The 17765-nt window shown below is 39.7% G+C and overlaps 2 protein-coding genes across 2 annotated transcripts in view; one reads left to right on the forward strand and one right to left on the reverse strand.

The window, feature by feature from the left end:
* The first annotated feature begins 4010 nt into the window (after positions 1–4010).
* ACTR6 (actin related protein 6) lies at positions 4011–12252 on the forward strand. The gene is made up of 11 exons (XM_027885833.1): positions 4011–4231; positions 4843–4960; positions 6649–6717; positions 7016–7139; positions 7962–8097; positions 8188–8244; positions 8918–9016; positions 9204–9282; positions 9972–10143; positions 11038–11176; positions 11944–12252. Exons 1-11 carry the CDS (start codon positions 4164–4166, stop codon positions 12071–12073), a joined length of 1191 nt encoding a protein of 396 aa, XP_027741634.1. The 5' UTR covers positions 4011–4163; the 3' UTR covers positions 12074–12252.
* A 2596-nt stretch (positions 12253–14848) lies between these two features.
* The window catches only part of DEPDC4 (DEP domain containing 4), an 11689-nt gene continuing 8772 nt past the window's right edge, over positions 14849–17765 (reverse strand). The window contains exon 9 of the mRNA XM_027885834.1: positions 14849–15973. Within this exon, the coding sequence (XP_027741635.1) occupies positions 15804–15973 (170 nt within the window). The 3' untranslated portion in view covers positions 14849–15803. The remainder of the gene's footprint in view (positions 15974–17765) is intronic.

Here is a 17765-nt window from a genome sequence, read left to right on the forward strand (position 1 = left end):
AATCAATTAGAAAACTAACAAGCTTTTCAGATGTGACCTCCATATGAAGGATGGCTTGCTGCCTCTATAACAGTCTAGAGCTGCAGAGGAAAGACATCAGATAGTATTTTCTCTGCTTCTCATATACATAACATTAATAATTTACAAGCAATGAACCAAAACCCCAAGGACCTTGAAGTCAGAAATATGAAGCAGTAATAGAAAAAATAGGTCAGGAGATGAACATTTTCAATTGATTTTTCCAGACATTTAAAAAACAGTCAGTTGTGTAATACTGACCTCATTATATTCTTAAAAGAGATTTATAAAGTAGGAATGAGCTGTGTATGAAGCTAACACTTTATGCCTGTTTTAAGTTCAATTTTCTCAACTGGGAAAAAATTTACCAGTATCATGGAGAAAGAATGCTCATCATCATGATGGATCAGCTTCTTATCAAGAGAGAAAATATGAGGGGCAAGGAAAGCAGGACCCATGCTGTGTGGTCTCTTTCAAATGTCTTGCAAGCATAGCTCTGGCAGAACAGGTGAAGTCCTGAGGCACTTCACTGACATCAGAACTGAAAACCAGAAATATTTCTGTGCAGCAGGGCTGATCTGAATTGTAACCTCATGTTGTCCCCCCCCATCTCCTGGAGCACACTGAATGGAGGAACAGAGGAAAACGCACAGATCAACACATACCACACACCACATTCTCTCCAGCCCCTAGGGAATTAGAAGGGCACCAACTTTCCACATTGATTTCAGACCTTCCCAGTCACCATGGACCTGCCTGGGGATCTCTGGACTATGTCTGACTCATCCCACCAGTCCTGATCCTGCCCCTGACTTGAGGATTGACTTAGCTTGATGTTGGACCTGCTTTATCATCAGCTTGATGACCTGGGCTCTGTGCTTCGCTCCCACCCCTGCCAGCCTTGTTCTCCAGCTGGTGGTGGTGGGACAGGCCCTTTCTAGCAAGGTCCTCCCCTGCTGGCCACAGTGTCCCTGCCAGCTCCTGGTTTTTCTCCCTTACAGAGCAGCTGGCACTCATGTCACCAAGATACACTTGTGAGTGTATCCAGGATACTAAAATGACCTCAAAGAAAAAAATTGTCTTATACTTGCCATAGGTATTTTCAGGGCCAATTGTGAACAATTTCAATTTAACAGAAAACCCAAGAAGGCATGAATGTAGAGTTTTCCATCAGTTAGTCACCTCACCCATCAACCTGTCCCTCACTGTCACCTAAATAAAGGTAGAAGGATTTGAAGTCCTGGATAACGCCCTTTGTGTCAAAGGGTGCAGTAACTTCTTCCGCAAGGACAACTTCCTTTGAATGCTCTAAATAACCTGCAAATTCTGTTCGTGGCACCATTCAGTCATTCTGAGGCTGTGTGTTCCCACAGAGCAGAGCCAATAAACACCTGTGTTTTGTATAGGGTATGCAGAGGGAGTCTGACTTTTCATGTGGTTATAGGGATTTCTGAACTATAAAAACTGGAATGAAATTGTGAGGAAAAAAACACAAAACCAATTAGAACTCAAGCAACTTCAGAAACATGAAGGTCACAGAATTAACAACAAAAAAAAATTGTTTTCCTTCCATTAAGTAAAGGAGATGTGGTTAAAAAACAACAAAACAAAACACCAAAGAAAACACAACAAATTAAATGTGACCTAAGTTTCAGTGAATGCTTTGTATCATGCTTGCAGAATGAGAAATCTAGCATGGCTTCATTTGGATAATGCAAAAGATAATGGTCTGTTTTCAAATGCAGATGTGCAAGGCTTAAGTAGTCTGACAGACCATTATTCAAAGAACATCACAAAATATCAGTTCTCACCATTGTAAGGTAAATGTACAAGTTTTGCTGCCGCATGGACTTTTGAAAGTCCTATTTATGTGTCTTTACTGTGTGGCTAACTTTGTCTTTGTTACTTACTATAACAACAACAGAAAGTATTATCAGAAGTGCCACTGCAATACATGAATGAATGTGTAAACAAACTCAATAAATATGTAAGAATTGCCCTCAGGTAGCAGTGACAGTAAATATACCAACTTTAGTTCCAAGAGATTTTAAATATTTATGTATATCAACCACTACACACAAATCTAAGTGAACTCTTAAAAGCCTGGCACTTGTCCAGTAAGTCCTGGGGAGAAAAAAAAAAAAAAAAAGAAGAAAGAAAAAAGTGAAACTAACTCTGAATCCAGCATAAGTCACTGAATGATAACAAATGAAGTTTCATAGACCTGGAGCTAGTATCTAGAAGGGAAAAAGTAATTTACTAAATTCTGGCTTTCACCTTTATATTTACAAGGCAAAAGTTAGCAATAGCTATTATGATTTTTTTACTCTATTCTTTTAAGAAGTTTATATGAGTAAAAGGATAGAGTAAAAGTTATGTGATTTTAAGAGGAATATTTTATGTTTCTCTTTAACACTGAACACTTAAATAATTTGTTAATATTCTATGTCTTATGTATTTTGGATTTTAATTTCAAATCTCAAATTTACTATTACTGTACCTGTCAGTAGGCAAAGAAGGAGAACTAGCAACACTTTACAGTGTTCTTAAATGCACCCAGAAACTCCTGAACTGGAAAAACAGGCTTTTGATAATTCCTCTGACCTCCTCTCAAGAACTAAATAATGTATCTGCTAGAGTGAGGATTAAGGATGCTGCCCTTAAGATACACTTCTTTTACAAGCACATAAAGAGGATTTCTCTAAAATCAGATTGCTGTGCATTCCAGTAAGCACCCTGGCTCACAGAAAGACATCTGATATTTGTTAGGGTAAAGAGTCATCATGCACAGCAGCAATTGCTTTTAAGTTCTGCTTTTACAATAAAGTCAATTACACACAGATACAAAGCAGTAGTGCACTTTTTTTACTGGATAACAAAAAAGATACTAGTGACGGTAAGTAAAACACATAAATACAGCAAAATTAATCATCAAGAGAAGTGCAAGGTGCTGCATTTAAGATGACATACCCACAGAGCCCAGTGCGGCTCTGACCTGTGTGGCAAGAGAAACAGCCTTGTGGAAAAGGACCTGGGGGTCCAAGTGGACAGCAGGCTGAACAGGAGTACACTGCTGCAGCAACAAAGGCAAAACAGATCCTGGGACGCCTCCACAGAGAACTCCAACAGCACTGCTTTTTATATTATTTATAATAAAACAGTGTTAATTACAGCATGCTTAGAACAACTCCTTTCTACCTGAAAGGCGGTTGTAGCCAGATAGGGGTTGGCCCCTTCTCCCAGACAACCAGCAACAGGTTGTCTCCCAGCAAACAGCGACAGGCAACTTTAAGCTATGCCCGAGGAGGTTTAGGTTGAACAGTAGGAAGAGCTTCTTCACAGGACAGGTCATTAGACACTAGAAATGACTGTCCAGGGAGATGGTGGAGTCACTGTCCCTGGAAGTGTTTAAGGAAGGACTGGCTGTGGCATTTGGTGCCGTGGCCGAGATTAAATGGTGATGTTTGGTCATGGGTTGCACCCGATGATCTCAGAAGTCTTTTTCAACATAACTGATTCTGTGATTCTGTAACAGTAAAATAGTAAAAGATGGTGAGATTTAAAGGGTCGTCTCTGTTTTCATTTTCTCACACTCTTACACAGCGCAGACCCGTGCTGCTGCTCACTTCTCACATAACGTGGCTGTCGCGCATCAACTTTCTCCCCGAGGTGCGGCTTCCCCGTAAGGCAGCACCTCGAAATGCCAGGGTCACCCGAGGGCACGGCATTCCCTCGACCGGGCGGTACCCGTAACACAGCCCCGACCCCAGCTCTCGCCGTGACGGCCCCGCCCGGTCCCCAGCCGTCTGGTGCTGCCCCCGCGGGGCTGGCGGCGGCCGGGGCTGAGCCTGTGCGCTCAGGCGGGCGGCAGTGACGGGCGGCAATGACGAGCGCTGTCGGCGGTGACGCCGTGTCACCGCCCCGCCCGCCTTCGCCGAGCGCTGCCGGGTCACGCCGGGCCAATGGCGCCGCAGCCGCGCGAGCGTCACCGGCGCGGCGGGCGGCCCCCGGCGGAGGCGGAGCTGCCGGCACCCCCGCGTCCGACGGGCCACGCGCGTTGCTCCTCCGCTCTATGGTCACCATAGAGATCCACGGCGGTGGCGGATCAATACTGGGACGGCGGCGGCCGTGGCGCCGTGGGGAACATGGCGACGCTGGTGCTGGATAACGGCGCCTACAACGCCAAGATCGGCTACAGCCACGCGAACGTCAGGTGAGGGCCCGGGGCGGAACGGGGCGGGCGTTGCGCGTCCCCTCATGGCTCCCGCCGCTCCCCGCCGACCCCACCGCGGGTCCGACCCGCCTCTCAGCCCCTTACCGGCCCGCGCCTGCGCCCGCCGGCGACAGGCACGGCCCGGCCCCGCCCCGCCCCGCCCCGCCTCTGCGGCGGCTGCGGGCCCTGCCCCTGCGGTGCGTGGGGCTCTGCCGGCGGGTTTGGCGGGTTGTGTCCCACCGTGTCACATTGTACCCCGCCGTGTCACACCACGTCCTGCCGTGCCCCACCGGTCACAACATGTCACACCATGCCCCACCGGCCAGGGTGGGAGAAGAGCCTTGGGCACTTTTCTGACTGTAGTGGTGGTGGGGGGTGGTAGTTACAGCTCAGCGCAGTGGCTGGGGGCGTTGTTTGTCTAAAAGGTGTCTTGTCTGCACTAGAGGTGTCAGAAATTAGAGATTTCCCTCGTAACTGGCTCCAGTAAATGGGCTAAAACCAAAATACAGCAGCAAAAACATTATTTTAAGTATATTATTTATGCAAGCGGCATAAAGACAATGAATGTGTCTCATACTGTGTTCAATAGGAAACTTCCCAATCTTTTCCAGCGTTATTCCTAACTGTCAGTTCAGATCAAAGACTGCACGTTTGAAAACCTTTACAGCAAATCAACTGGATGAAATTAAGGATCCTTCTGGACTTTTTTATATTCTTCCCTTTCAGAAAGTAAGTGAGTAATCCTCAGTTTAGCATGAAAGCCAAATGTAAATTGCTGTAAGGAATAGTTTTCATACAATATGCCCCAACTGCAGGGTTGAATGTGGTATCATCCAAGAATCAAGAGTCAGCAGTGTAAAATTTAAGTCATAGAATTGTTTAGATTGAAAAAGACCTTTAAGATCATCAGATTCAACTGTAAACCCTGCACTGCCCAGACCATCATTAAGCCATGTCCCTAAGTGCCACATTTGCATGTCTTCTGAATACCGTCAGGGACGGTGGCTCAACCACTTCCCTAGGCAGCCTTTTTTAGTGCTTGACAGCCTTGTTGCTGAGAAAATGTTTCCTAATAACCAATCTAAATGTCCCAGGGGCAACTTGAGGCAGTTTCCTCTTGTACTGTGGCCTGTTACCTGGGAGAAGAGGCTGGCCCCCCCCTCACTGAAGCCTCCTTTCAGGTAGCGGTAGAGAGTAATAGGTCTCCCCGAACCTCCTTTTCTCCGGGCTAAACAACCTCCTTCAGCTGTTCCTCATAGGATTTGTTCTCTGAACCTTTCACCAGCTCCGTTGCCCTTCTCTGGACTCGCTTCAGTCCCTCAATGTCTTTGTTGTAGTGAGGGGCCCAAAACTGAACACAGGATTTGATGTGCAGCCTCAGCAGTTCAGAGCACAGGGGGCAAACACTTCCCTGGTCCTGCTGGCCACACTATTGCCAATAAAGGCCAGGATGCCATTGGCATTCTTGGCCACCTTGTCACACCACTGTCTCATGTTCAGATGCTGTCAACCAGCACCCCCAGGTCATTTTCCGCTGGGCAGTTTTTCAACTGCTTTGCGCCCAGCCTGTAGCCTTGCATGGAGTTGTTGTTACCCAAGTGCAGGACCCAGCACTTGGCCTTGTTGAACCTCACACTACTGGCCTCAGCCCATCAATCCAGCCTGTCCAGATCCCTCTGCAGAGCCTTCCTGTCCTCCAGCAAATCAACGCTTCCACCCAGCTTTGTGTTGTCTGTGAACTTACCGAGGGTACACCCAATCCCCTTTTCCAGGTTGTCAACAGAGATATTAAACAGGACTGAACCCAATACTGAGCCTTGGAGAACACCACTGGTGACTGGATGCCAACTGGATTTGGCACCATTCACCACCACTCTGAGCCCATCCTTCTAGCCAGTTTTTTACCCAGCAAGAGCACACCCATCCAAGCCATGAGCAGCCAGCTCAGACTTGACTGAGTTTTCTAAAGTTTTCTAAAGTCCAAGTAGACAACATCCACATCCATTCCTTCTTCCACCACTCAGCAGGTCATCTTGTCACAGAAGGAGGTCAAGTTAGTCAAGCTTTAATAAACCCATGCTGACTGGATCTGTTTGTTCTGTACCTGCTATGTGATGGCACTCCAAACAATGTGCTCCGTAACCACTTCTGGCACCGTTGGCAGACTGACAGGCTTTTGCCAAAAAGAATAGTGTGTACAGAAAACATTGTTTTTGTAGTGTAGTAATTAACATATTGATGGGGAATATTTATAGCATACTTTATGTTATGTAACATTTACTCCTTAGCCTAGAAATGCAAATTTAGGCATTTTAACTCTCAAAATTTTTTATATTACTAGTCTATCAATCATTTGACTTTTTAAGTATGATTTTATTTTTTCTAAATAGTGTACATTTTTTTCTAAATTCCTGCAGGGTTACTTGGTGAATTGGGATGTCCAGAGGCAGGTTTGGGATTATCTTTTTGGAAAAGAAATGTATCAAGTAAGAGCCTTTTCTTAATTACATATTTTGTGTAGATTAAATACTGACTATTGGAATTAACGTAAGTACATCAAATACTAAAATAGAACTGGGGAGCTTACTGTTCTCTTTGAAAGTGTCTTCAATTAGAAATCACAGGGATTTATGTTTTTGCAAACTGAAGAAAAACAATAAGCACAGGCATACAATGCAGCTGAGAGATCAAGAAATAGTTAATGTACAACAGAGGGATGAACTAGGTCAGTAGGCCAAAATATATTGGTTTTGTGTAGTGACAGTCTTAATGTATTTTTCGTAGGTGGATTTTGTAGATACCAATATTATCATTACCGAACCTTATTTTAACTTCACTTCAATACAAGAATCTATGAATGAAATTCTATTTGAAGAATATCAATTTCAAGCAGTTCTTAGAGTAAATGGTGAGTCTGTCTCCTTCTAGTTTGTATTTATGTATGTTGAAGCTTAACCCTTTTAAAATAAATAAATAAAAAATAAATACAAACATACATAAGCATGCAAATATATATATGTATTTATATATAATATAAGATAGTATAAAATTCCTTAATTTCCTTCCTAGCTCTTGAGTAATACACTTGTTCATGTACTCTTAACTGTATTAAAATTTTAAAAGTTACTTATTTTATAAATTCCAGCTGTACTCTTATACTATCTTCTGAAGAGAATGTCACGGTATGTAATTACAAGAAATTTGAGGAGAGTAAGGATGACAGAAATAACAGATGGATTTTAAAACAGGATAGCATTTGAAAAAGTCTATCAAAAATTTGCATGAAGTCTTTGATAGCTTTCTATTTTTGGGGGGCTGAGGTTGGTTTTTTGTTTGATTTTGTTTTGAATTAGCAAATCAAATACAGCATTACAATCATGAAATGGGTTGTATCTCACAGGGAATATGTAAATAACATCACCACCCTTCTGAAAGGTAACAGGACATGGGGTACTCCTTTCTATATGTTTGATAAGTTGTGTGCTTGGACTTTAGGAGGGGAAACTGAATGTGGACCGGAATTCCTGAAAAAGATTAAATGGGGCCATATGCAACACTTAATTTTATCCACTGTCAAAATGAATTCATGCATTGACTGTAGTATTATGTATTGAGGTCTTGGAAGTCTGTCAAAGGCATTTAAAATATGAGGCAAGTACACTTTCATATCACTGTAAATTCTAAAAGTGTATATTCACATAAAAATGGAATTAAATTTTCTGTATTTCAGCTGGAGCTCTTAGTGCACACAGGTATTTCCGAGACAATCCATCTGAGCTGTGTTGTATCATTGTGGATAGTGGATACTCTTTTACACACATTGTACCTTATTGTAGAAGTAAAAAGAAGAAAGAGGCAATCATAAGGTAAACTGCAGTATATATTTTCTAGAAGAATTGTTTTCTATGCCTGAAGTTAATAATGACAGAATGCCGTGTGTTACTCCTTTTCTGTAGGATTAATGTTGGAGGGAAACTCTTAACCAACCACTTAAAGGAGATCATCTCTTACAGGTAAAGCGTGGTGATCTTCACTATGAAACTTGGTATGAAATGAGCTAAAAGGTCATGGGGTAATCTTCCCGGTTCTATGAATTTTAGATTAAACGTTGTTTAAAGGAGAAGGCAATTTTTGTCTGTTATAATCTGCTAGCTGCCATCTTGACCTTAAGCTCAAGATGAATTAAGATGAGCTTAAACTCTTTGAAGAATTAGGCTGTCATTTTTCAAAGTGCCCACGCTTTTGAAGTTAATGAGTTAAGCTGTGTGTTCACAGTTATACAGGTCTTTACATATTTTCTGAGGTTTCTCAGTAGATCATCAGTCAATTTGCCAACTATCAATAACACAAATAAAATTCAATAGGGTTAATTTTGCCCTGTGATGCTTTAGCTTGGAACTTTATCTAGATAAAAGTCTGTGCTAAGAAAGCTAATTGCAGCATTATGGCTATGCTTGTTAGGAAGACAATGGGCAAATGCAGGTTAATTTTTGTATTTGTATTGATCTGCAAAATAGGAAAATACTAAACTCCAGTAGGCCAGGAATGCATTTGTAAATTGAATTTTAAATATTGAGGCAATAGTTTTCTGTGACATGGTTACTCATCTCCAGTGGAAAACTGGACAGGAAATGGAAGACTTAATTATTCTCAAACTTCAGTGGTTTTGGTTTTTGCTTTTGTCAGACAGCTGCATGTTATGGATGAAACACATGTAATTAATCAAGTGAAAGAAGATGTGTGCTATGTTTCTCAAGACTTTTACAAGGACATGGACATTGCCAAGTATGTATGCAACAGTACTGTATATAAAACATGGTACTTCTGAATAATCTATTTGTACAAAAAAACAAAACTATACTCCTAATCAGAAAATTTTCCAGTTAAATGAAAAAAAGTCTTGTTAATATAAAGTAGTTAAAATTTAGAAGTTGTTTTTTATTCTGTGGAATTTTACATGCTTCTCTTTCAGATTAAAAGGAGAGGAAAATACTGTAATGGTGGATTATGTTTTGCCAGACTTCAGCACAATCAAAAAAGGATTTTGTAAGGTAATGATAGTTTTGAAATTTTTTTTGGACTGTTCCCCTGCACAAGTCTAGTAGAGAGATTAAAAATACTCTATTTTTATTAATGCTGTAACATCTTCCTTTGCTATGCATTAATTGGTAAAGTTTTTCTGTAGTAAGTTGAGGTGAAAATGAAATACTGTTTTTTCAGCATAGCATGTTATGTTCTGTTATTTAACAGTTGTAGCTTTCTATGCTTGTGCTCTGTCATACAACCTATCCATATGATTATTGTTGGGGTTTTTTAACATTAAGTTAGAAAATGTTTTCTCTGCTTTGATGCTTTTTTGTCAGTCTCTCTGAATTTCATTTCAATACCCTACTAGGTATAAGGTTCAAAGTCATTTTATAGAAGAGCCTGAAAAGTCTTCATAACCAGTGAAGACAATTTAACAGTTTTATCTCATTTACTGCATTGGACATAATTTTGAAAGCAGTCCCAATATTTTAAGGCCACTCTCATGCATATCAGTTCTATTTTCCTTCAGACAAATCTGCAGTTGATAAGAGCAAAGTCACTTCAGATTTAATACCAGAGTATGTATTATTCTTAAAAGATTTGTTGATAATATGACTGCCTACCTCTGCAGTACATGAAATAGATTAGCTGAATACTCTAGAATGTGATTTCTTTTCTTAAGCAGTGGGTACTATTCATGTCTTTAATTTAGCCGAGGGAAGAGATGGTGTTAAGTGGAAAATACAAGACTGGGGAACAAATACTTCGTCTAACAAATGAAAGATTTGCAGTTCCAGAAATACTCTTCCATCCTTCGGATATTGGTATTCAAGAGATGGGAATTCCTGAAGCCATTGTTTATTCTATTCAGAATTTACCTGAAGGTATAACTTGAAAGTGTTATGAAAAGGATGGGAGCTGGGGGAAGGAGGGATGCTGTGGTGGTTTCTGTTGTTGGTTTGGTTTTGGATTTCTTCGTTGTTTTGTTTTTAAGGATACAAATAGTCTTAGAGAAGCTAAAACTCTCAATATGCCAGTTAAACAGTTTGGTGAACTGTTCTGTCTTTTGGTGTATTTTACATACTCTAGAACTGATTGTCTGCAAAAGTCTGTGTTAGGCCAGCATGGTTTTTTGGTTATTTATTGATTGGTTTCTACTTTTGATTCAGTTAATCGCTGTAGACTTAATTCTTCTTAACATCCTTTTCTAACATGATCTGTCTGTCTTTGACACCAATGGTGGAATACACTTGAAATTACTTTTAGTTATGTTTTAAAATATCTTTCTTCACTGGAGAAAGAGAAAAATCAAACTGATTAGAAAAACGAAACTGGCCAAATTTAGTAATTTAAGCATCAAAGTGTAGAACCTCCCTAACTGCTGTTTGTCAGAAGCAATACTGAAGCTTTCATTTTGTAGATGATGTACAGCTAATTACTGTTATTATACCACGTAAGTATGGCAGCATTTAGGCTATTAATGTACTCTTAAAAAAACTGTGTTATTTAAAACCCCTTTTGAATGGGGAATTGTGTTGGCAAACATGAAATGTAATAGAGAATGTAAGAAAACAGTAGTTATCAAAGCCCAATTCTGCAATCAGGAAGAACATAGGGTGATTGATCACTTTCTTGTATTTAACTGGTTAGATGATTATAAAATTCTTCTATGCATATTTCCTACTTCTGTTCCAGTTCATAACAAAATTGGAAAAAAACTCTCCTTTAATCTTTAAATGCATGGTCTCCAGCTACAGATTTACTTATTTATTTTACAGAAATGCAGCCTCATTTCTTCAAGAACATAGTTCTGACTGGGGGAAACACCCTTTTTCCTGGCTTTAGAGATAGGGTTTATTCTGAAGTTCGATGTCTTACTCCAACTGATTACGATGTTTCTGTTGTTCTTCCTGAAAAGTAAGTTCTAAACTTCTAAACAGAAGGCTTTATCTTTCTAGCAGAACAAATTTATAAAGTAGGATTTCTTTTGCTGATTAAAAAGATAGACTGATTAAAGGTGTTAATTTAAATATTAAGTGAACAAAAATTTTACAAAAAGAATATTTTAAATCAGTGTATTTTCAGAGAAACCAAAGAAATTAGATACCACCTGCTTGCTCTGTACTTTGGCTAGTAAAGTTAAGTGTTTTTAGGATCAGCCTTTTTATTGCAAACAGACAATTAAGACTATTTTCATTAAGTGGGTATGCAAGTATGCAGGATTAATAAATTTAGACTTTTACCTAGAAGAATTTTCAGCATCGGAATGCTGTGATGTCATTATTAATGTAGCTACTTCAGGGATTTTTGGAAGGGGTAACATCTTTGCAGAGAGAGCTGAGATACCTTGAAAGTACAAAAAAATCTCTACTTTTAAAAAATTATTATTAAAGAATATTTTTAATTATTATTAAAGAATCGTTATCTGTGCATAGTAAATACAAAGACATACTCATGCCATTCCCTCTTCACACCTGCTTCCAAAGAGGCACTTTTTTAAAAAAGAAAGTCAGCTAGCCTGGCTAAAATTTCAAACTTTGTCTCATAACTTCTTGGAAGCTGAATGGTTTGATTTAGCAATCAAAAATGAAGTTTTAAATAGATATGGTTAAATAAAAGTCTTGAAAGTCATCACTGCATGCTTCTATTTTAAATGAGTAACAATAACTTTGTTCATTTTTCAGCCCTATTACTTATTCTTGGGAAGGTGGGAAGCTCATTTCTGAAAATGACGATTTTGAAGACATGATAGTAACTAGAGAAGATTATGAAGAACATGGACACAACATCTGTGAGGAGAAATTTGATATATAGGTCGCATAGTTGGTTATGTTGTTATTCCATTGTTTTACTCAGAATGGAATTCTTTGAACTACAACCTGTTTTCCATCAGTTAGGATTGTGTTTTAGCTTTCCTGTATTTAATTGGGTTGGGAAAAAAATAACTTCAGAGTTTAGAAATAAAGTTTTACAAGCTTAATACTATGAAATAATATGTTTCTTGTCATTTCATAATGTCCTCATCTTTTACTGATGAGTTTCACTGTATTCTTAATTGCAGAAAACCTCAGTGCACGAGGTAATAAAAATACCAGTTGCTGGTACCAATGCAACACTAATACATAGTGAGAAGAAATGGCTTGAGGTTTTTTTTAAACTGAATATCATTCTAAATCATGCATGCAATTAAACACATCTCAAAAAGAGTCTTTCAGATTGCCTATCCTGAAAAGAAATACATGAGCTTTATTTTTGGTTATTTTAGTGAATAGTTTTGAGAGGAATATACTTGAGTGTGACCACTGCTATTGAAACTATGCTTAGGCTTTGAGAAAAGAGTGATTTGAACAATTCTTTTTTTTTTAAAGGATTTTAGATTGTGGTGTTTTTTGGTTGGTTTTTGTTTTGAACAGTGGTTGAGCAAATAAGCTTTTTGCCATTCCGCTCCCCTTTCTGAAAAGGTGACATCAGAAGCAGCCAGAAAGGTGAGAAAAGCTTGCAGCTGTGTCCTAGCTGATAACCCATCTGTGTCCTCTCCATGCATTCTAGATAAACACAAATACTCCACTACTTTTTACTTCTGGCATCAGAAGCTCTGTTACTGTGCCATTAGTCTGCAGCATGGCTTGCAGGAGGAGAAAGAGCACAGCATGGGCTAATAGCCAGATAGAAGGCTGGGAGGGCCACGCTAGTTGGGGGCGTCCCACCTGGCTTGTTTGCTTGCCAGGACTTGTCCAAGGTAGGCACTTGGACAGGGTGGATAATGGATACACTGGTGCTGACACTGACCTTGATGTGATGCAGCTCACTGCAGTGGGGACATGGCCTCTTTATTAAGTCTAGTGATACTTAGTGCTCTCAGATTTGCAGAGGAGTACCCTGTTGTGCCTCATTCCCGCTGCTGTCTGCCCTAACATAAAATCAGTAGGTATACTCACACAGTACACTTACCTGGCTGCCTTGCATAAGGGCAACACGGAAGAGAAGCCAATGCTTCAGAGAACGAAAGATGATCTTTCTTCTTGAACATGATCTTTACTTTGGACTGCCAGCTTGTGGTGGCCTTCCTCTAGTCTAACCTATTGAAAGGAACAAAAGAGGCACCCTCCCTCTGGTAACAGCTACATGAGCCACAGAGGCAGCTGGAGTATGAAGGTGTGGGACCACCACCAACAAATTGTTGGACACAACTTGTATTAGATTGTTTAGGATGGGAATAGGTCTAGTCTACTGTTATTTTGATAGCTGTATGTAGAATCCAAGCTTCTAGTTTTTTAACTAACTGCTTCATACAATTATAAGCATACTTTAGCTGGGACTTAAAATAAGGAAATACACACGTTGTTCCCATGAAAGTACTAATAAACCTTTTCCTTGCTAGGAGCAAACATGAATGCTCTATAGATAGAAGCAAGCCTCCTTACTTTGAAGGTGGCATCACTTGTGCTTTGATAAGACTGTACTGAAAAGCACCTATAGACTAAGCTCTTTGCTCTAGAAATTTTCCACTTCAAACAAATTCATACTGGCAATTAATTTGATAGCTCTATGCTAGAAATCAAAAACAAAAATGAGTGAGAGGTCCCAAGTTTCCCTACCAGATGATTCTGTGTCAAATATTGTTAAAAATATGTGACAAAAGTTTCTAGAGTCAATAACATTTTTCTGATTTTGGAATTTAACTGCAACTGTAACAATGAAAACCAGTAGTCTATACTTCACCAAACTTGTTCTGTTCAGCAGGCCCTCATACTTAAATGTAAAGTATCACATTTCTTTCAACAGAAGATTAAAGGTAAGTAAGTTCTCCTGTCAGGCTATGAGAATAAAACAGGGCTCTCATGAGCTCTTCCTTCCCTTTGCAGAACTAGATCAATCTTGACTTCATGTCCCATGAACTGAAGGGAACCACATGGCAGCTATAAACACTCGTTAGGAATATTTCCTTACTGCTTGGTACTTGGTTGTACACCCCCTGAGCTGCCTCCTCTGTATGAATGGACTACGAAATGATAGATTTGTCACTTTTTATGCAATTCTTTATTATCTTTAAATTAGCACAAAAAAATTCAAGTTGCAAAGTGCAAGAGCTTGTTTTTTAAAAATACAGTTTTTCCCAAAGCAGTTCCCAGCCCATCTAGCCTACAAATTACCATGTAATCACCCCTCCCTGTTACCAGGTTTAGTATTTTGAGTAAGACCCAGTAAAGGGACTGAAGACAAAGAGAGAGAGAGAGGAAGAAAAATAAGCAACTAAAATCCCTTTCTCCCACTACTCAACACCAGAAGCACTTAATTGGGAAATACTTTCCTGTTTACAATTCTCAAGAGCCTGCTTTTGTACATGCTCCCTCTTCTGGGATAATGACATAGGGCTAGAAATCCCACACAAGGCTAGGAAAACAATTCGTGGTCCTGTAGTCTAGGATTTAGGGCATTCACATCTGAAAGGTCAGGCTTGGTCTTTTTTCCTCTAGAAATTATTTATTTCACACTGTGAGGGTAGTGAGACACTGGAACATGTTGCCCAGAGAAGTTGTGGATGCCCCATCCCTGGAAGTGTTTAAGGCCAGGTTGGATGGAGCTCTGAGCAACCTGGTCTAGTGAAAGGTGTCCTTGGCCCATGGCAGGGGGGTTGGAACTAGGTGATCTTTAAGGTTCCTTCCAACCCAAACCATTCTATAATTGTATGACTTGTATCAACCGTTTCTTGTCAATGTACAGTTAACCTTCAATGTGTCAAGACAGGCCAACATCCTTTCTAGCTTTGCTGTATAAATTCATAAACATTATCAAAGTATTCATGATAAATAACTGGACACTCTCAAAATGTCCTCATGCTAAAATAAATTACTTAAGTATACCAAGAGATCTAAAATAAGATTATTATTTCTTAGGTTTCCTCAAAATGTAATTTTCTACTTGCTTTTGCATAATTGCTGAATTTGCAGCAGCTCAGTCTGCCATAGTGGAGAAGGAGTAACAACAGGATGTAATTACTACCTGCAAGCACACACAGTTTCCATGCCTAATAAATTTTGCCTGCCAGATTCAAAACCCACTTACCTGCTTCTAACATTTTTTGACACACTTTCTACAATTTTACAACACCCACAGGAGTCATAATCTAGAGTTTCAATTATTATTAATTAGAGATAGAAAAGATTAAAAGCCCCTGCTGATTATCAACCCAAACATGGCTCTGAATGTAGACTTGGCTCAGATAGAGAGCCATGGGGTTGTGGGACAGAAGGAAAAAAGTGCCAAATGCTGAACTCAAAGCAGCACAAGCAGTGCTGTACTAACTTACAAGCAATTAAATACGTTTTCCTTAAAAAAATAATTAGATTTAATGCTTTTTAGCACCATAGTAATTTTGATAGTTGTATTTCCGTAAACTGAAGATGTAAAGACATAGGAAGAAAACATTTTTTATCATGAACAGTTTTCATGTGCATCCTCCACTTTTTTTAAAGAAGATGAAAAAGGCTATGTTGATGTCAAACCATTTGGAGTACAAAATTCACATGTAGTTTTACAACCACTACAATAGACAATGGTATTTTTTGAATTCTTTGATTAATTTCTTCTTTTGCTTCAAAGGAACAGCAGGGTCATTGTCCATCTCTCGAATCAATGCTAGAAGATACTGATTGGTTTGTTGTTTTTGATCTTCATATTCTTGAGGTGTAATGCGCTGGCAGAAGGTGAAGCCTTTGTAAGAAATCAGAGGTTCAGAGTAAGTTTCATGTATCATGTAAAAGCTGTGTTAAAAAATATGATCAGAAACACAGATATACAGATATTCTAGTTCAGATGTGACTACATCTGCAAACAAAGACACACAGCCCTCCACTGAGCACAGAGGGACATCTAAAAATTATTAATTGCAAAACAGTGTTGCAAGTGCAGTATCACAGATGATTCTATACTGCAAACAGGCCTGCAAGACAAAGAGCAAATACAGTTCTCACAAACAAACCATAATGAAGAACATTACACAACAAGAATGGCAGTTTACAGTTGTCAAGATCTGATGATTCCCTGTGAGTGAATCAAATCTGTAACAAGGTCCAGTACCTAATGTATGTGAATAAATAATTTGGAGAAACAGTTGCTTCTGAACTACACCTCAGAAATCAGGAATAGAATTTAGGAGCTTCTAGACGAGTAGACAGCTGAGCATAGTTTGGGCATCAGAAGCAGAGGTGATGCAAGAGGCAGTGATTCAGAGTGAGGGCAGAGCCAGGAACAACCCCAAGAGATCTGCAACTCAAGCATGACTTAGCCATAAAAGGACTGTGAATCTATGCAGCACTGCCCTGTGAGAATTCAAGCCCTGTCACTGGAGGGTTCTGGCATGAGGAAAGACTGGCATTCAGCTACTCCACAGACACTTTTTCCTCCTATACCTTTTAGAGAACAATTTGGTTGAACAAGTATCAGTTACCTAAAGGGGAAAAAAATTCTGAGTAACCTTTCTGTACAAATACCATCATCTTAAGCCTTCACATAGAGAGCAGTTATTGACCTGAGCTGTCAGAGTTTTCAAATGGATGTGTCCTTCCCATCTTTTACAATGAGTCTGTCAAACACCAGTACCTTTTATGGTTTAGTAGGGTCAAATGAAGAAAAAAGATAGCTCTTCAAATGGGAAAGCTGGCAAAGAGACGAACTCTTAAAACTTCAGCATGGATACTTTAGTCTGGTAGTTTAAGTGGCTTACTAGATTAAAAACAACCCCAGAATTTTCTCAAGGGTTTTAGTGTTCTGTATTTGCAGCAGACCTAAGGTTTACCCTCCTGCAATAGACAGACTCCTCTACTTATCAGGGTCCCCCAGCCTTCCCTCCTGCTCCCACCCACACCTGAGAAATTCACCAGCTAAGCATGCTCAATAGCTCCCAGGAAAGATTTTCCTGATGTCTCCTTTATGACAAAAGGGAAAATGACACCAGAATATGAGACACACAGGAAAACAGGAATATGCCATGCCGGAGAGCTTACAATCAGATCAAACTAGGTATTTCAGTAAGTAGATGGAACCCATATGCATTTGTAGACTGAAACTCCAAAGCTTAGTAGGAATAACAAGGCATGGGGCTTGTATTTCAGTTGTCTGTTCAATGTGCTGATGGAGATCACACAGGCTCTAAGAATACTGCAGACAGGCAGCTCTTTCCTCTGTTGCTCATCTCTGAATTTTTTGGCTACACAATATGTGATTCTCAGAACACTGAACCGGAAGGAATTTGGACACATTCCAGAACTCAGCACAGATGGTAAAAGATTCTGTACCAAAACTACTTCTCAGGCAGATGCTGCATTACATATAGTATTACATAGCAAAATAACCTAATGTTATCAGCATCCTAATGGTTTCCCTTCAATGTTTAAGCACATAAACACTAGCAGTGCAGAAGTCGAAAGAAAAAAGGTAGAGTCAGAGAGAAATTATTTAAGCCAACCCTTTTAATCAGTGCTGCAATATATTTTTGGCAGCAAAG

The sequence above is a fragment of the Empidonax traillii genome, unplaced genomic scaffold (genome assembly GCF_003031625.1).
Source record: "Empidonax traillii isolate 1590-97213 ecotype Southwest subspecies unplaced genomic scaffold, ASM303162v1 scaffold172:size1107868, whole genome shotgun sequence".
NCBI lineage: Eukaryota > Metazoa > Chordata > Aves > Passeriformes > Tyrannidae > Empidonax > Empidonax traillii.

What these genes read in the sequence shown, in the direction of transcription:
- ACTR6 (XM_027885833.1), top strand. Translation starts at nt 4,164, where the DNA reads ATGGCGACGCTGGTGCTGGATAACGGCGCCTACAACGCCAAGATCGGC. An exon ending in AAGAAAGAGGCAATCATAAG is followed by an intron (nt 8,098 to 8,187) that starts GTAAACTGCAGT and finishes CCTTTTCTGTAG; the next exon opens with GATTAATGTTGGAGGGAAAC. An exon ending in AAGGAGATCATCTCTTACAG is followed by an intron (nt 8,245 to 8,917) that starts GTAAAGCGTGGT and finishes TGCTTTTGTCAG; the next exon opens with ACAGCTGCATGTTATGGATG.